This window comes from Aquarana catesbeiana, linkage group LG02 (genome assembly GCF_042186555.1).
Source record: "Aquarana catesbeiana isolate 2022-GZ linkage group LG02, ASM4218655v1, whole genome shotgun sequence".
Taxonomy (NCBI): domain Eukaryota; kingdom Metazoa; phylum Chordata; class Amphibia; order Anura; family Ranidae; genus Aquarana; species Aquarana catesbeiana.
Genome location: NC_133325.1, coordinates 754,055,508 through 754,075,726, shown reverse-complemented (window position 1 = coordinate 754,075,726; position 20,219 = coordinate 754,055,508). Strand labels below are relative to the sequence as shown.

The 20,219-nt window shown below is 42.3% G+C and overlaps 1 protein-coding gene across 5 annotated transcripts in view; it reads right to left on the bottom strand.

Annotated features, from left to right (window-relative positions):
- The window catches only part of ITSN1 (intersectin 1), a 260,698-nt gene that overhangs the window by 66,990 nt on the left and 173,489 nt on the right, over positions 1-20,219 (bottom strand). For all 5 annotated transcript variants that reach the window (XM_073617164.1, XM_073617162.1, XM_073617165.1 and 2 more), the window contains 5 exons: positions 19,772-19,854; positions 16,914-17,080; positions 12,714-12,759; positions 10,236-10,357; positions 1,396-1,513 (listed from right to left, as the gene is read on the bottom strand). In XM_073617164.1, the coding sequence (XP_073473265.1) occupies positions 1,396-1,513; positions 10,236-10,357; positions 12,714-12,759; positions 16,914-17,080; positions 19,772-19,854 (536 nt within the window). The remainder of the gene's footprint in view (positions 1-1,395; positions 1,514-10,235; positions 10,358-12,713; positions 12,760-16,913; positions 17,081-19,771; positions 19,855-20,219) is intronic.

Genomic DNA, 20,219 nt, shown 5'->3' with positions numbered 1-20,219 from the left:
AAGAAGCACATTTGTGAGGTCAGGCACTGATGTGGATGAGAAGGCCTGGCTGGCAGACTCCGCTCCAATTCATCCCAAAGGTGTTCTATCGGGTTGAGGTCAGGACTCTGCGCAGGTCAGTCAAGTTCATCCATCCCCAACTCCCTCCCATCTTTAGGGACTTTGCTTTGTGCACTGGTGTGCAGTCATGTTGGAACAGGAAGTGGCCATCCCCAAACTGTTCCCACAAAGTTAGGAGCATTAAATTGTCCAAAATGTATTGGTATGCTGACACCTTAAGAGTTCCCTTCACTGGAACTACCTGAAAAAACAACCCCAACACCATAATTCCCTTTGCACCAAGTGATTTGGACCAGTGCACAAAGCAAGGTCCATAAAGACATGGATGAGCGAGTTTGGGGTGGAGGAACTTGACTGGCCTGCACAGAGTCCTGACCTCAACCTGATAGAACACCTTTGGGATGAATTACAGCAAAGACTGCAAAGCCAGGCCTTCTTATCCACATCAGTGCCTGACCTCATGAATGCACTTCTGGAAGAATGGTCAAACATTCCCATAGACACACTCCTATACCTTGTGGACAGCCTTCCCAGAAGAGTTGAAGCTGTTAAGAGTTGAACCCTGCAAAGGGTGAGCCAACTCAATATTGAACCCTACAGACTAATGCCCCGTACACACGGTCGGACTTTGTTCGGACATTCCGACAACAAAATCCTAGGATTTTTTCCTACGGATGTTGGCTCAAACTTGTCTTGCATACACACGGTCACACAAAGTTGTCGGAAAATCCGATCGTTCTAAACGCGGTGACGTAAAACACGTACGTCGGGACTATAAACGGGGCAGTGGCCAATAGCTTTCATCTCTTTATTTATTCTGAGCATGCGTGGCACTTTTTCCATCGGATTTGTGTACACACGATCGGAATTTCCGACAACGGATTTTGTTGTCGGAAAATTTTATCTCCTGCTCTCCAACTTTGTGTGTCGGAAAATCCGATGGAACCTACACACGGTCGGAATTTCCGACAACACGCTCCGATCGGACATTTTCCATCGGAAAATCTGATCGTGTGTACGGGGCATAAGACTGGGATGCCATTAAAGTTCATGTAAAGGCAGGCGTCCCAATACTTTTGGTAATAAAGTGTATTTAAAAGGTCAATTTATATCCAAAAACTAAGCAAGTTTGAGAAGGTGAATATCAATCAATAAAGGATTTTATGCCAGAAATATTAGTGTTTAAAATGTGACCCCCAGACAGGTGCCTAGAGACAAAAGTTGTAAAAAGCAGTAGAAACGCAAGTTTCAAAAATGAAGACACTGGAGACTGACAGTTGGATTTAATAAAAAACACATAGTAACCTGATATAGGATGATAGAGAAAGTACTCACTGGTTGGTAACACTGCTGGTTTAGGCGGCTCTGTAGGGGTGCTCTTATTTGTACCAGGGCTCAAAAGCTTAACATAGTTGGCAGGGAACCAACCAATCTGTCTCTTCTTGCCACGGGCCTGCAAAGATTCAAAATGAAATAAAACTATGGAAGTCTGATGTGAAATAAAATAGTATCTCTGATTCACTGAACATTGATTGATTGAGGGCTCGTTCACACCATGCGTGCATAAAAACTGCACAGATTTCAGTTGCAGGGACATTAGTTGACATCAGTTTTCATGAGCGTCAGTTATATGTGACCTGTTCAAACCAATGCTGATTTCACATCAGTTTTTTTTTAATTCTGTGCAGAAAACTACATACACGCTGCGCAGAGAAAAATGTGTATGTTGTGGTGTGAACAGGACACATTGGGGGTTATTTACTAAAACAATCAGCTTCCAGGTTTTACTGCCAAAGATTGAAGAAGCTTAAGTTAGAAACTGATTGGCTACCATGTAGACCTGCACCAGATTCTGAGTGCTCTAATTTCAATAAATCTCCCCCATTGTTTTCTTAGAGCCCTTGCAAAACACGTGCAGAAAAACGAACTTCTCTGCACCATGATGTGAACGAGGCCTAAGGGACAGAGAATGAAGTAATTCAGGCACATCGGGTTATACTGCTGCTTTCAGGAGTTTGAACACTGGAAAAACAAAGCTGTAGGAGTTGCCTAGTGTAACTCCTCCCACTCGCATTAAGCCTGTTTTGTAGCAACGCAATAGTACTAGTGGAACATAAGAACAGAGGGGAGAGACTTGAGTCCCTGTTTATCCACTTGCGACCACTTAACTATAAATGTATGTCATTACTTTACAGTTAAATACCGGGGTTATGGCTGCAGCTAGATGCCATAACCTCTTTTTTTTTTTTTCCTTAGGCAATCAGCTTTCTAATAAAAGTGATCCCAGCAGCGGATTTGCCACAGGATCACTTTTATAGGCGGCGGGAGAGGTGCCCCCTTCCGCTGCTTCCTGGTCATTTCCGAGCTTACTGGAGACATCGATAAGCCCGGAACCAATGCGGTACAGCCAATGGCCAAGGCAGGTAGTCGAGTGAGGGCAAGATAGCCCCCACTCGGCTTTATGCCCTTGGAGGACCGGAGCAAAGTTTGACATCACTTCCTGTTCTCGGTCAGACAAAGGATTTTTTGTTTTGCTTTTAAAGGGTAAATGGGAGATATTGGGTCTTTTTGACCCAATAGGAGGTCCTGTCATGCTTATTTCTATTACAAGGGATGTTTACATTTTATCCACTTGCCGACCAGCCGCCGTCATTATACGGCGGCAGGTCGGCATGATCCCGCGAACCGTCGTAGCTGTACGTCGGCACGCCTGCCCACTGCACTGCGGGGGTGCCAATGCTCGTGACCGGCGATCACGATGTCTGCCGGCCACACGCGATCGCGGGCACGAGGGGTAGAACAGGGACACGTGTGTGTGTATAAACACACAAATCCCTGTTCTGTGAGGAGAGGAGATGCAGATCGCGAGTTCCTAATAGCTAGGAACCACGATCTGTCATCTCCTATGGTCAGTCCCCTCCCCCTACAGTTAGAACACACAGTAAGGGAACACAGTTAACCCCTTCATTGCCCCCTAGTATTAACCCCTTCCCTGCCAGTGACATTTATACAGTAATCAGTGCATTTTTATAGCACTGATCGCTGTATAATTGTCAATTGTCCCAAAAATGTGCCAAAAGTGTCCGATGTGTCCACGATAATGTCGCAGTCTCGATTTAAAAAGAAAAAAACGCAGATCGCCGCCATTACTAGTAAAAAAAAATAAATAATAATGCCATAAATCTATCCCCTATTTTGAAGACGCTATAAGTTTTGTGCAAACCAATCAATATACGCTTATTGCGATTTTTATTACCAAAAATATGTAGAAGTATACATGTCTGCCTAAACTGAGAAAAAAAATAGCTTTTTTAAAAAAAATTTGGGCATATTTATTATAGCAAAAAGTACAAAATACTGTGTTTTTTTTTTTCAAAATTGTCGCTCTTTTTTGTTTATAACGCAAAAAATAAACTCAGCAGAGATGATTAAATACTACTCTATTTGTGGGGAAAAATGGACATCAATTTTGTTTGGGTACAACGTCGCACGACCACGCAATTGTCAGTTAAAGCGACGCAGTGCCGTATCGCAAAAAATACCCTGGTCATTGAGCGGCCAAATCTTCAGGGGCTGGAGTGGTTAAAAAAATTAAAGGGAAAGTGTAAAGTGGGGGGAGAAGAAAAAGGACTCTTGTCCTTCTTTGGTGCGGGTGCGATGCGAACTTCTATGCTGCAATGCAAACTTGTTCGCACCTCCACATCGCAAATCACAACTTAAATTCGCACCTCACCCTAAACTAAAACCTGCATCAAAGTCACACCACATTGCAGCGCAGCAATGTGAACCCAGGCTCAAAGACCTCTGCACAAATACAGTGTGACATAAAATATTGTAACGACAGCCATTTTATTCTCCATGGTCTCTGCTAAAATATATATAACGTTTAGGGGTTCCAAGTAACTTTCTAGCAAAAACTACAGATTTTTACTTGTAAACAACAAATGTCAGAAAAGGCAGAATCCCACCAAAGTAGTACAGGAACCTTTTCCAAAACCATGCAGTGCTGAGTTACATTGATGTGAGTGGCACCATTGAAAACAATGCGATTTCCATTGCCTAGCTATTATGTGTGTCTCAAGTTGCATCTGAAATTGCACTAGTGTTCACTAAACCTAAGGAACACAGGAAAAAGTAATTCAGGTACACTGGAAAATCCAAAAGCAGTCCAACTGATTGTTACAGAGGGGCCAATAGTGCCTACAGAACCACCTGAAGAGCCTACAACTGAAGTAGGCATCTGAAGAGGCTTTAATGTCATCCTGATAAAATGTAAGTGGTTGCAACCCTAAACAAACAAACAAAAAAAAAAAAAGCATGTTTCTTTAAAGGCATGATATATAGCATAGTGCTTGTGCGATGTAATTTGTCCCATTCTATGAATAAAAAATACCTGGTTAATCCTGCCTGTTCCTGTGTCCGGCTGCGTGTGCGGAACCACGGCAATCATGGCTGCTGATCCATGATACCATTGGTCAGTTTACGTGCCTCCATCATCCCGCTCTCTGCTCTGGGTCTTTCCTTCTCCTTCCCTGTCTCTCTGCTCCGAAGTGTGAGAGTTAAAGCAGAGTTCTACCCAAATTTTGAACAATATCTGTATGTATTCTCTTCCTTGCCTAGATGCTGACATGCCGTTTAAAAAAATTTAAATCGCCGTAATTACCTTTTATTTTTCTATTCTTCTTTGCACTTCCTGGTTCTCCTCCCGTGGGAGTAGGCGTGTTTCTAGCCTCTCCCAGACTCCTGGGAGCTAGTCTCAGGCTTCTCAGGATGCCACTGAGCATGTACGGGAACGAGCGGTGAATGCTGGGAGCACAGCATTCACCACATCCAGGAAATAAATGCTTGTGGGCTTCAAATGCCCACAATGAAGATGGAAACCGCCTGCAGTGAATAATATAAGTTATTCTTTCCGACGAAATCTGACACAGGCGGACATATTACACACAATATGTGAGTATGTAATGCTGAGAAGAAAAGTTTGTGAATGAACTAAAAAAAAAAAAAAAAAAAAAACGATAGATAGGTGGACCCCCGCTTTAATCTCCTGCCCATCCCCTCCTGCTACTCTTTCCTGTGTCTTGAAAACACTATTTATAAAATACTGCCATCCCCTCTGTTTTACTAAGATATAAAGTACTGTGTGTATATTTTTTTTCTAATTCCAAATACCTTCTCTCACAACACTGATGTGCGGTCACATGACCTTCCTCTGCTGGCCGGCTGGTGTCAGAGGGGTGTCTCAGCCCCTCCCCCTGCAAACCCATATATCAGGGAAGGAGAGCGAGGACACGACTGCACATAGGTGCTGTGAGAAAAGGTATTAAAGATTAGAATAAAAAAAAAAAAGAACGGACACAAAGTACTTTATATCTTGATGAAACAGAGGGGATGGCAGTTATTGATTATTCTGACCAGATGTCAACCCTGCAAATCTAAGAAACAAAATGCCCGATGGTGAAAATCTCATGAAACACTAACTGATTTAGTGAAGTGCATCTTGACATGGAAGGGCGGAACCTTGCCCTTAATGCGGTGTTAACCTAAAAGCAAAAATGTAATATATCGCAGCTTACCAATCATTAGATGTGGTGGCTGCATTAGTTTTCTTTTTTCAGGCTTTTTCCCTCTGTTGTCACCTGGTGATCTGGCAAGTAACACCTCCTGTATTAGGGTGCCCTCACTTTGGATGAAGGAGAACAGGGGGCACAGCAGACAGCAGCAATGTTAGTCTGGGGGGGAGGGTAGTGTTAAATAAGCTAGCAGATTTAAATACACTAACAAATTAAAGCCAAACTACAGCTAATACTTTATAAGAAGTTACAGCAAACAGATTTTTTTTCTTTTAGGATAAAGGTTTTACATGAGTAAAAGCGGACCATTTTAAGAACCCCTGTAAGCGGTAAACGGTTTGCCTCATCTCTGTAAACATATACATATGGAGAAGAGCTTGTCTTTTGAAAAACAGACTTACTGTCTGGATTACCAGGTGAAAATAGAAGAAAGAAAGCCTAAAAAAAAAAAAAATATGAATGCAGTCGTATCCAAGAATTGGTAAGCTGCAATATAATAAATGTTTTCTTTTAGTCTATAGGCTTGAATAAGGAATTGCCAAATCTATCTAAAGATAGTAGAACAAAAATTCCCCTATGGGGACCAACAATACTGACAGAGTCAGATAGTCTAAAGAAAACTGTAAACATTGACTTTAATGGCACGTGCCACTTCCAAACAATGGAGGGAAACCCCCTTTGGATGCCATGGAATAGGACATAGAAAATGAAGATGAAAGTCCTGGTTAAGGTGGAAGGAAGACATAACATTGGTAGGAAGAAAAAAAAAGACCTATGACCACAAGACAACTTTGTCTCTATGTAGTACAGGAAAAGGTTCTGTACAGGTTAAGGCAGTTAACAGTGGTTATGGCAATGAGGAAGGAAACCTTGTGAGTAAAAGTAGACAGATCGGTTAAAAGGGCAGTTTCTGAAGAACTGGCAGAACCAAGTTGAAATCCCCTGGTGTCACGAGGAAGCCAAGAGGTCCATGTCTGGCACCTACCACCTGTAACAGGTGAGAATGGTCACCTCTGGGTGAAGAGACTATTCCCCAGAGCCCAGGCATTGATGACTAAGAAAGTCTGCCTGGGATGTGTACAGTGGACAGGACTGGAACAAACCGGATAGTCTGCCCAAGTCAGAACCTGGCTTTGTGATCCACAAGGTCATTGCAAGCCTGTTGTTTTTTTTCCCCCGAATATTTGATGGCCCAGAGACTTAGCCTGCCTGTTCAAAGCTGATGTTGAATTGCAATGGTCTGGAGTGAAAAACATATGGAACAGTTTTAAAAAGAGGCAGCCATTAAGTCCATAACCCTTATGCAAAAGCCGAGGTCTGGTAAGCTCCTAGACTGTAGATTCCAAATGTGGAAGCAGAGAGTCTCGAATTTGTCTTGTGACAGGAACACTTAAGGACAGGTCTGTGTCCAGGACCAGGCATAGATACACCAAGCGATAAGATGGTATTAGTGCTAATTTCTGGAGGAGATTTAGCACCCACCTGACCTCTGTAGGGTCTGAACAGCTTGGCTGACATTGACTGATAGAGCCTGTGCTGATTGATTCCGCAGAGCCTGCGCTAACAGATCCCCCAGAAGAAGGTTGGCCAGATATCCCACTAAAAGGATGCCCTAAAAGCAAAGCAGAGCAAGAGCAAGAACAGGGGCTAGCACCTTGGTGAAGACCCAAGATGCAGTAGACAGCATTACCAATTTGTTTCCCTACACTTTAACCTGTGTGCCCACTGCAAACTGCAGGTAGCATTGATGTGCCTGGAAGATGGAAACATGCAAGTAAGCATCCTTGATGTCCAGAGACAAAAGGTCTCCTTGATAGGGGGAGTCAATGACTGCCCTGGCAGATTCCATGCAACACCAAGAGAAGTGGTGATAACTTTCATATCCAGTGTGGGGAGGTAGGATGCAGTCTTTGGCTTTGGGCATGGTGAACAGGTTAAACTAGAAACCGTGGAACCTTTCCCTTTCAGGGACAATGACAATGCCTCCTTGAGAGAGCAGCTGGCCAATGCAGTGTGGAGGTCTATCAATCTTTGGAGGGATGCTGGCAACATGAAGTAGAGTAGAAGCAGAGACTAAAATTCCAGCTTGTAGTCTCTGAATACAGTGTTCTGGACCCAAACATCTACAGTGTTCTGGACCCAAACATCTGAATTATCCTGGGACCAGATCACTATGACAAGTGGGGGCACCCCCTGTGAGGATTTGTCTGCAAAATTATTGTATGTTTTTTTTTGTCTTTGCCTTGGAGGCCTGAGAGGGGAGAAAGAAACCTTTCTTCGTCCCAGAAGTAGAGGGTTTCTAAGGATGAGATTTTGCCTTTTTTTCTGGGGCAAAAAAAGTACGCTTTCCCCTGGTGACCTCCTTGATAATGTTATCCAGAGATTTCCCTAAGAGGTGTTCTGGCAACAAAGGAGGTACCCAAGAGGTGTTTCTTGCACTGGCACTCCACATAACATTTGAGTCCTCAGAAGCAACCCTCAGGATATATCCAGAATTCTCAGACATATATCCTTGTACCAGACAGCTAAGGTCTGGCAGATGGACATGGAAGCACAAGCAGGCTGCAGAGCAGGGTCTGCAATTAAGAATAAAGCCTTAGAAAAAGCTTTAAACACTGGGCGATCATTAACAGCGACAGAGTCTTGTTAAGATAGAAAAATGGTGGAATCCACAAGGGAACATTTCACTTTAATAAACCCATACCCAATAGGATATTGCTGGGCAAAACACCTGAGGGCATGTAGCTCTTGGTCCCATCTTTTTTAGCTTGTCTCACTGCTGAGATAGTGTGGTTGACAGCTCCTTCATAACTCTTCCATCTTTTGCTTTCCAAACACACCTAGCAGGGTGATAAACATATAACTATGACTGAATGCACTTGACTGGAACCAGGCTCATTCCTTATGGCAATCTCTGACCTGTATTTATTTGTAGTAATGCTTATGAGAGGAGTTCACGATTTAGGATAACTGAAGCACTACACAGAGTAGGTTTTACTTAGAAAAAAAAAAAATGGCCGGTGTCAATGTTCTTTGCGCTTGCGTTGATGGCATCATTTTGACATAAGCTTGAGATGCTTATGAGATTATTGAGAACTTATTTGACCTGCAGTTGACCTCCTTCTGACCTGCTTTAAGTTGTTTTGGCATAGATTTATATTTACCATAGACTTTTATTGGAATGCAAATTCCACTTGAAGTGAACAAAAGCCCTTCAGCACAAACCCAAATAAGGAGTTCAGGACAAATTATATAACACATGAGTTCATGAAAGACAGGAGTTGTCCAACAAATCTGATCATCTTTTTATGAGGAGGTAAGTAAAACCTTGGACAGAGGGGTGGCAGTGGACAAAGTATACTCGGATTTTGCAAAAGCGTTTTGACACAGTTTCCTACATAATGTGCTAATGTGCTAGGTGAAGTCTACAGGCTTGGAAAAATCAATTTGAAAATGGATAAAAAACTGGCTAAAAAGACCGAATCCAGAGAGTAGTGGTTATTGATTCTTACTCTGAATGGTCTAAGGTTATTAGTGGTGTACCCCAAGGTTCAGTGTTCAGACCCTTACTTTTTAATATATCGATAAATGATATAGGGTCTGGGATTAAAAGTAACATTTCAGTCTTTGCAGATGACACCAAGCTATGCAGTGGAATAACGTACTTACAGGATGTCTCCAACTTACAAGCCGACCTCAATGGACTGTTTAACTGGGCGACTATGTGCCAAGTGAGGTTTAATGTTGATAAATGTAAAGTTATGCACTTGGGGGCTAAGAATATGCATCATACATACTAGAGGGAGTACAGCTGGGGGAATCAACGGTGGAAAAGGATCTGGGGGTTTTGGTAGATCGTAAGCTCAAAAATAGCATGCAATGCCAAGCTGCGGTTTACAAAGCAAGCAAAATCTTTTCTTGTATTAAAAAAGAGGTATGGACTGCAGAGAGAGGGATATCATTTTGCCCCTGTACAAATCATTAGCAAGACCTCGTCTGGAATATGCAGTTCAGTTTTGGGCACCAGTTCACACAAAGGATATTGGGGAACTGGAGAAAATGCAGAGAAGGGCAACCAAACTGATAAGAGGCATGGAGGAGCTCAGCTATGAGGAAAGATTAAAGGAATTGAATTTATTCTCTCTTGAAAAGAGGAGATTAAGGGGGGATATAATCACCATGTACAAATATATAAGTGGTCCATATAGTGAACTTGATGCTGAGTTATTCACTTTAAGGTCATCACAGAGGACAAGAGGGCACTCTTTACATCTGGACGAAAAGAGTTTACATTTCCAAATACTGAAAGGTTTCTTCACAGAAAGAGTTGTGAAAATATGGAATAGACTCCCTCAATAGCTGGTTCTGGCCAGTGCAGTAGATTGCTTTTTCAAAAAGGCCTGGATTCTTTCCTAAATGTACATAACTGGGTAATAACATTTATAGGTAAAGTTCATCCAAGGAATATCTGATTGCCTGTCGGGGGATCAGGAAGGAATTTTTTTTTCCCCTGCTGGAGCAAATTGGATCATGGTTTGCTGGGGTTTTTTGCCTCTCTCTGGTAGTTAGATGATCTTGAATGAAATTAAAACAAAAGCATACCTGTAATTCTCCTTCCCACCAGCCTCCAGGGTTCTTCTTCCTAATCAGGATCAGTTGGCCAGGAGCCAGGGTCAGCTGCTCAGGACCGGTAGCCGCATAAGGGGCAATAACCTGAGCAATTTCTGAAGAGCAAACAGAAATTACATTTTTTACCATGCAACACTACAATATGTCAAGTATTCACTAACAAAAAGTTGCCATGTAGTGTTTCTACAGCGCATATATTGTATATTGACATTCAATACATTTGTTTACCACCACGTCCAAGAGGATAAAAAAAACCAAAAACATTTGTATGAATATAGTGCACACTACTGAGAACAATATAATCAATTTATGTATAACACAAACCCTTGGTGTGAAAAAAGCAAAGGTAATTAAAACTAAGAACTCAGTTGTCCCAGAAGACGCCATTTGCGGAGAAACGCGTCGGATAGTGTTTACATATGAAGAATTCATCGCAGCCGGCGAGACTGGCGACACCGTGTCCGGTTTGTTTTATACACCACTTGTGATTCACAGCCTTGCTGTAACTGTAACCTTGTATTTTAAATAAAGTTCACTTTACTGTTTTACACCATGAGGCTTTTCCCTGTTTACATTCTATATATGCCTGGTTGGTGAGCGGCCTTATAATTTCAAGGGGACGCTTGAGTTCATTTTCACCAGCGAGAGTGCCATAGCAGGAATGTCTTAATGAAAACATCCATTGTGGAGATGCAATGCAGGCTTGTTTGATCCACGTAGTCAAGATCCATACCGTCTGGTAAGAGACTACCTTTTTCATTTAAAGGTGCACATTGGAGCACTTTTGGAGTGGAAACTTGTCCATAAGCACTATGCACTTTATTTGACACATTTATATTGGACTTGCACTTACTTTGTTATATTCATTTTTACTATAAGAAAGAATTAAACACATTTATATTCATACCATCTTTTATGGTGGCATTTAGATAATTGATTTATTGAGATCACGGTATTGGTGAATTAGCCACTTAAAGGAACAGCGCACTATTTTTTAGACAATGATGAGTATAGACCTGTCATCACCTAAAGTTAAAAATAACAAACATGCTAATACTTACCTGCTCTGTGCAGTGGTTTTGCACAGAGCAGCCCGGATCCTCCTCTTCTCGGGTCCCTCGTCGGTGCTCCTGGCACTTCCCTCCTGTTGAGTGCCCCCACAGTAAACAGCTGCTATAGGGGCACCCGAGCCAAGCCACAGCTCCGTGTCCATTCAGGCACAGAGCCGTGGCCTGGCCCCCCACCCCCACCCCCTTTCTCTCCTCATTGGCTGACTGACTATGATTGACAGCGGGAGCCAATGGCGCTGGGCTGCTGTCTCAGCCAACGAGGAGGGGAGTCCCAGGCAGCCGAGACACTCCTGCATTGCTGGATCTAGATGGACCTCAGGTAAAGTACTAGGGGACTGCTGCACACAGAAGGGTTTTTATCCTAATGCATAGAATGCATTAAGATTAAAAACAGCTTCTGCCTTTAAAAGCACTTTAAGACCCCTTTCACACTGAGGCACTTTACAGGCGCTATAGCGCTAAAAATAGCACCTGTAAAGTGCCTCTTCCTGTCACTCCAATGTGAAAGCCCGGGCTTCACACTGGAGAAGTGGGTTGGCAGGATGTCAAAAAGTCCTGCAAGCTGCTTCTTTGAGGCACTCCTAAAGCGCCCCTACCCACTGAAATCAATAGGCAGCACCACTTTTAACCCTTTTTTGGCTGCTAGCGGGGGTTAAAAGCGCCCCGCTAGCGGCCGAAAAGCGTCGCTAAAATGACGGTAAAGCACCACTAAAAATAGCAGAGCTTTTCCGCCGACGCCCGGGCGCTGTGAGTGTGAAAGGGCACTAAGGCGGCAAATTACGTAATAAGTCTACTGTGAGTACTGTACAGTATGGCAAATTATGGCAAGTGCTCCTGTGCCCTTCAGTCACAGTTCTACGTTAAGGGTGCTTTAAAGAATGCAGCAGAACTGGGCATTAAATTAAACTGAAGCCTAAATATTTATGGATATGGATTTCTTGCTGTGTTTAATTACTATTTGCTGCAGCACCTTTTGCACAGTGCTCACGTTCACTGAGCAGCACTCAATTTATTGAGATGTTACATTAATATAAAGAAGGGGTACGGAAAATGGACCTCCAGCTGTTGTGGTTCTACAAGTTCCATAACAGCCATAAGCATGACTCCCACAGGCATGATGGGACTGAAACAGCTGAACCGCTAAAGTTTGCCTACTCAATAATAAATCACTCCAAGAACTAGGAAAACAGTTTGTATCCTCTTTTACTTATATCCACAATGATCTGCAATGTTACTGTGAACTACCAACAGGAGGATAGACATTAAAGCTGAAGACACATGAATGGGGCTTATGTGGCTCTTCCATTCCCAAACTGCCCCAAAAACTAACTGAAAATAGCAATTTTTTTTTAAAATTCCTAGGAAAGTGTTGAACACATACCTGGTTTCTTTCCAAGGCTTCCCGTTTTACCCGCTATCCCAACACCCTAAAAAAAAAAAAAAAAAAAAAAAAGAAGAAGAAAAGTACATATAGATTACATTACAATATCTGTAAAAATAAATAAATCGGTTTGGAGTGGTACATCAGGATTAAACAACTTTTTTTGCTGTTGAGCCCTACTAGTAATAACAGAAAAATACATTTCCTTTATCAGCTGGCAGGCTCTGTAAAACAATTCAATGGGCAGTACTTCCATAGTATGTGCTTTTGGACACACAGTAACGTAGCTAAAATAGCAAACATAGGGTACTTAAAACCAGAAAAAGGTCCTGCACCAGTAAAACCAAAACGGAGAAATACATTTTGAGAAGAGTTGCTTTAGAGCCCTTGGCACACTGGGGCGGTTTGCAGGCGCTATTGCGCTAATAATAGCGCCTGCAAACCGACCTGAAAGTGCCGCTGCTGTGTATCCAGTGTGAAAGCCCCGAGGGCTTTCACACTGGAGCGGTGCGCTGGCAGGACGGTAAAAAAAGTCCTGCCAGCAGCATCTTCGGAGCAGTGAAGGAGCGGAGTGTATACCGCTCCTTTACCGCTCCTGCCCATTGAAGTCAATGGGACGGCGCGGCTATACCGCCAGCAAAGCGCCTCTGCAGAGGCGCTTTGCGGTGGTATTTAACCCTTTCTCGGCCGCTAGCGGGGGGCCGAATACTGACGGTTAAACCGCCGACGCCACCCCCGCCCCAGTGTGCAAGGGCTCTTACATCAGAGTCATTATTATTATACAGGGTTTATAAAGCACCAACAGTTTGTGCAACACTCTACAAAATAAAGGGAGACCATACAGTACCAAATACAACTGAAAGTGGTTGCAAACCCAATTTATTTTCCCTAAAATAAGAGGTTATACTTACCGGCTTTGTGCAATGGCTTAGGCCTCATGCACATTGGACGTTAAAATAATGTTATAAAAATGCCAGTAGCTTTGCAGTGAGTTTTGCAACGTTTTTGCAAAAGCGTTCTTTAGCAATTTTTTTTTTTTTTTTTACCATGGATCAGAAACGTCAAAAAACGCTGGTGAGCCACATTTGAGCATTTATCAGCGTTTGACGTTAGAGCGTTTTTACAGCTGAAAAACTACTCTCAGAACCCACTAGTATTGTTTTTTTTTTTTTTTTTTTAAAGCCAAAAAACGCCCCAGCCAAAAATTGCTGATAACAGCCTATGTGTGCAAGGATACATAGGATAACATGCTGGAGAGTTTGACTGTAGAAAGAAACGTCTGAAGCCAAAAACAGCTGCTGTAAAAACATCCGTGTGTATGAGGCCTAAAAGTGATTGTAAATGATCACCTTGTAAAACAATCTATTCAATTTAAAATAGAAATGGAAGGCAAAACATGTTTGTTTAGATATAAAAAAAGGGAAAAAAAGAGTTTATAATTTTTTTTTTTTTTTTTAATAAGTGATCACATTCCCTCTGTTGTCAACTGAATAAAAACAGGTAGGGGGAAGAAACGGCAGCACACTGAGCTTCCCTGTGAATGGCTGTGCAGCGGGGCGTGTCAGGACAAGTCTGATCATTGGAAGAAACCACACTGAGTTTCCAGCATAGAGAACTGACCAAGATGTGCTCTCCTGCTTAGTGTGGTCAGTTTTTAGGCCTCCTGCACACTGGACGTTATAAAAAGCCAGTAACGTTAGCTATAGAAAGCTGTAGCTGTAGAGTTTTTCAGCGTTTTTGCACTAGTTTTTTTTTTAGCAAAACTAAACTCCCATAAAAGTTTACGGCTCAAAAACGCTTATAATGTCAAATAGCTGCGTTTTTCAGCTTTTTTAAGAGTTACACTGAAAAACCCCTCTCAAAACCCACTAGTTCTGGGAGGGGTTTTCCCAGCCAGAAAACGCCCCAGCCAAAAACTGCTGATAACAGCCTATGTGTGCATGGATACATAGGATAACATGTTGAGGAGTTTATTGGCTGTAAAAAAAAACAAAAACAAAAAACGTCTGAAGTCAAAAACAGCAGCTGTAAAAACGTCCAGTGTGCATGAGGCCTTAATAGGAAAGCAAGGGGACTGGCAGGAACACCTGGGATTTCACATAAAGGAAGCAACACAGAACAGGAGACTTTCTCATACAAGCACATAGTACAGCAGGCACATATCATGAATATGAAGTTTTGTGGTAACAAATGCTTAAAGTTGTTGGAATTTTTATTTGTATTCACTGGGCGATCGAAAGCCAGTGGAGGGATTGACAGAAAGGAGTGTCAGTTGCTGAGCAGTTGGTGAATGAGTCTGGCTGCAGCATTCATGATAGACTGAAGGGGTATTTTAAGTGTACTGTCTGTCCTCATGTTGTAAAGCACTGCGCAAACTGTTGGCGCTATATAAATCCTGTATAATAATAACAATGTAGAGGTAAGCCAAGAAGGAAGGAGAAGGAAAGAGATGAAGTGGAATAGTTGGGTGTAGAGGTAGACAAATGTGGGGGGAGATGCAGTAGTCAAGGCAAGAGATAACAAGAGTGAACTAATATCTTGGTGGTGTTGTTGGTTAAGAAGGGGCATATTCTAAAAAGGTTATGGAGGTAAAAGGCAACAAGATTTGGACAATGATTCGATGTGGGGCTGAAAAGGGTGGTCCACGTCCTAACAGCTACGTATGATATGACACAATCTAGGCTGAGTATGCCTAAAAGAAACCCAAGTTCTCTAATCATGTCCAGTTTGGCAACAGGATGGGGTCAGTGATGTGATTAGGATTACAGATACACAGGTGTGGGATAAGTGTAGACAGGGACGGCTTGGGGGACTTCCGAGCACCAAGAGTAAAATATTGTGGGGATTGTAGCATGAAAGTGTTTTAACTCTCTCAAGCAAGAAAACCAGGGAACTCAAAATAACATCCAAAATAGTTAACATCCATGATATGTTAAAGGCCAACTTCACATTTTGAGAAAAAATATAAAATGCACATATTTATGCATAAAAAAAAAAAAAAAAAATTGTGCATTTATTCTTTTTTCTCCACAAGAGGCTGGAAAGCATTGCACCTATAATCAGTAGATCACGGGTGCATTGCCAGGCTTCTGCAGACTGTCCTGCAGAGGATCGTTACTGAAGAGCAGGAAGAATCAATGAACTACTCATGTATGCTCTTCCGCTCAGTTACTCAATGAGTGCTCATCAGTGCCCTCACAGATCATTGAGAACTTCAAGCCATCTGCTGCAAAGGCATACAGTAGTTGTAGTTCATTAAAGTGTATGTTAACCCCTCCCAAAAAAAATACAGATCCTGGTCCCTTAAAGCAGATTACACAGGACAGTCCCCTCTCTGCGCTGACCACGAAAATCAGGTCGTGGTCAGACTGCGGCCCTGCATCATATGGTGCTGTCCCCTCTGCACTCCTCTATCCCCCTCATCACCTCCTTCCCTCCTGTCAGCTCCCTCTCTGTGTCTGTCTCTGCCCCGCTCCCCCGCCATTGAAAAAAAAAAAAAAAAGTAAAATTGTCACTGCCAGTCCCTCTATTAGAGGCTGGCATAGCACACTATGTAAGTAGTTTTAAAAAACAAGCATTGTAAATAGCAATTTTGAGCTGTCTTCAGGACAGTCACGTGACTCGCGCCCGCTTTACAGCTAAGAGACAGGGCTTCTGGGGGAGGAGATGAGCGGCCACGCAATCTCCCCGGCTGTCATCGGAGGGAGATCATGGCCCCTCCCGCAGAAGCCATCCATCGGAGCTGTAAAGCGGACGCAAGTCATGTGACCGGCCCACAGACAGCTCAAAATCGGTATTTACAAGCCTCGTTTTTAAAAACAACTTACATAGTGTGCTATGCCAGCCTCTAATAGAGGGGCTGGCAGTGACTTATAAAAAATGGGTTAACAAATACTTTAATTCACAGAACTCTGTGAATGAATGATGTGGACGCGTGGGCAAAGCCTTCCAGTTTTTAAATTGTGCCAGTGTTTACCATGGTTAAAAAAGTGTTTTAAAGGATAAAACAAAAATCTAGTAATTCTGAAAAAAATTGTCAGATTTTGAAATGCACTAAATCACCTATCCTCAACTGGGAGTGCAAAGCTTTATGACTATATCACATTAGTGTAACACAGACTGATCCCAATGACCATTTCCTATAAAAGTACATGCTGGTCTAGCCACAAATTTGACTTGCTATGAAGCATATAATTTTACCTCGGAATCTTTTAGTCTGACGTAGTTGGAAGGAAAGACACCGGTTTTATCTCCCACTGTTCCCGTCCACCAGTCTCCATCTTTCTTAATGACTACTATCATATCACCTTGCTGGAAGGTCAGATCTCCTTGTTCATTGCTCTCATATGTGTACATTGCTATGTATTCTGAAAATAACAGTAAACAAGTATAAAAAGTTTACTTATCAAAAAGTTTCAGAAAAGGAAGGACGAGAATGTGCAATTACTCAAATGACCCCCTGCTCTGTCTTCCCCACCTTACTCCAGGCAAATTCAGGCAGTAAACAGAGTGATGAGAGAGGTGAGAATAAGGACAACTGAACATTGATGTGAGCGGCAAAAGCAAGTCAAATACAAGCATAAGAGAGTTTCAGGGGAAAAAAAATAAAATGTCATTGATTTGTGTGTTTGCCATGCTTTCAGGACATACTGAAATTTTAAATAAATAGGTGGGATGCATGGCAAACCCAAAAGCAATTCATTAAAATAAAATACCGCACAGAATTGTAATTTATTCATCCTGCACATTAACACAGATGCGGGCATCTGTCCATTCAACCCACAGGTTGAACGAAAATTTAAAAAAAACGCACCACGTATACCAGGGGTGTCCTTACCTTTTGACCTTCCTGGGCCACATTGGAAGAGCAGGAATTGTCTTGGACCACACATAAAATACACTAACAATAAGGATAGCCGATAAACAGAAAAAGTCGGGCAGATCAGTTAACGATCACTGATATAGATAATGTACAGGGGTTGGACAAAAATATGTAAACACCATATGATTTGTAGGTGAGAAAATGACGACACGTTAAAAGCGGAAGTGATGTAACATGGGACAGTAGGCGGCATTAAAGTGTTACTAAACCTAAAAATGTTTACCTTAATGCATTGTTTGCATTAAGGTAAAAAAACGTTTTCAATTTCCCTGTGCCCCCCTTCCCCTGTGTGAAGGTGAAGAAAGGGGAGAGGAGATGAGCGCTGTGCACGGCTGAATTTATTCTCCCCTCTTTTCCTCTTCACACAGCATTCAAGAAGAAGCAGGAACCATTGGCTCTTGCTGCTGTCAATCGAATGCAGTGACGAGGAAGTGGGGTGGCAAGCCTAAGTCCCGCTGTGTAAGTCTATGGAGCACGGCTCCATAGACACACAGGTCAGGAGCACGCAGACCAATCTTCTCCCCCATAGCAAGCGACTGGCTATAATGGACATAAAAAGAAGAGGAGGAGCCAAGATCACTGCCGGGGACCCCAGAAGAGGAGGATCGGGGCCAATACCACTGCACAGAGCAGGTAAGTATAACATGTTTGTTATTTTAATAAAAAAAATAATAATAATTAGGACTCTGGCAACACTTTGACTCCAAACATACAAAGAGCACTAGACAGAACAAACTTTATTAATGAGAGAGAGAGAGAGAGAGAGAGAGAGAGAGAGAGAGAGAGAGAGAGAGAGAGAGAGAGAGAGAGAGAGAGAGAGAGAGAGAGAGATCTCAACGGGGCGCTCTTCAAATATCCCTCTGGCGACTGGCAAAGACCCCCCTCAGCCTCCTGCTTAAATAGGGGTCCTGGGAATTTCTGGAATATTCTGGTGGGGGTCAGGTGAACTTGAATGACCTAGAGGACTTCCAGAGCATTCCCAATCACTCGACCTTTTCTGACCTACCACAAAACCCCCCATGGAAATCAATCTATGGGGGGCTTGTAACTCCTACCACCACCATCTCATGAGGGAAAGAGGGACCTTGAAATAGGCTACCCGCCCCCCCTTTCCTTACAGCCATTCAATGCACAAATTTTGGCCGACCATGTGAACCCCATGGTGCAGACATTGTTTTCCGAAGACGGTGCCATTTACCAAGCAGATAATGCTTTGATTCGCACAGCTGGGGTTGTCAAATCGTGGTTTGATGAGCATGCAGACAAAAAGTCTCGCACCTTCCCTGGGTGCTGCAATCGCCGGACCTCAATAACATATAGCCACTATTTTACATTTTGGAGAACAAGGTTCACACTCGTTTTCTGCCTCCAGCATCTCTGCAAGAACTGGAACGATTTTTACATGAAGAGTGGTATCAGATTCCATTATCCACCATCCAAGACTTATATTTGTCAATTCAGAGGAGAATTTAGACTGTCTTGGATGCCAAAGGCGGTTCAACGCCGTATTGGGTATCGATTTCATTCTTTTACCTGGTGTTTCCATATTTTTGTCCAACTCCTCTACCTATCCAAGTAATAAAACTTAATTTTTTGTAATATTGTTTATTATAAAAGTAAAAGAGGGCAACGTAAAGCAAGTGTGATGTTTGACACTGTTTTTGATAAACTAACGCATCAGTATCTGGTTGGATGAATATAGTAGTAATTCTCAATAAATTCTCAAAGGTGCTCATCAGATATTTTGGTTCTAATTTTGCCCTTCGTGTTCTTCCTCATTGAAAATAGTTGCTCACAAATATAGGTGCTGCCAAAAACTGATGTCATGAATTAGGTATGATTGTGAAGATTGGAAATTTTTCCTTTGGGAAGATAAAACTTAAAAAAGTTCAGTAAAGAGACATGGTCAACCTTTTCTTCGGCTACATGTGTTCGCAAAGTGTAAACGCATTTTTACAAAACAAATTAAAGATAAAAAAAACAAAAAAACATTTTTTTTTAAGTAAACTTTACAATTTTGTGTTGGGCCACATTAATAGCCACATCTGGCCCATGGGCCGCAGGTTGGACACCCCTAATGTATACCGATTTACAATGCTTTTAGATTTCACTTTCATACAACAGCAGTTTACTTCCACAAACAGAATGGCTGGCAGCACCTGACTTGCAGACGTACCTTCACCTTGGACAGCTGCCTTGAATGCTGGTGATGAGACTCTCTTTAAACTGGCTGGACTTTCTGAAGACGTTGAGTCAATACTTTGAGAATTAAGGGAAATAAAAATATATTGAGAACAGATGATGGCACTGTGGATCAACTGCATTCTTCTATTGTGTGTTAACCAAGCTAGCCATCATGTCCCTGAAAATGACTTCTGGGAGCTGCGCCTCTACCATTATTTCACTAGGTCTTTGGCCATCATAAGCCTCATGTGAAAAACCTGGGAGATTTGAAACTATTATGATCAGAGCTTTTGAGCACTTTAATGGACTTTCAAAGGTGGATACTGCATATAGGCAAGCCTTTTAGCCTTAACTTAACAAGTTAATAGAACTTATCAACTTAATGCAACAAGGAATTTCCCATTAAGTCACAATACTGTTTAAAAAAAACAAAATTCCCA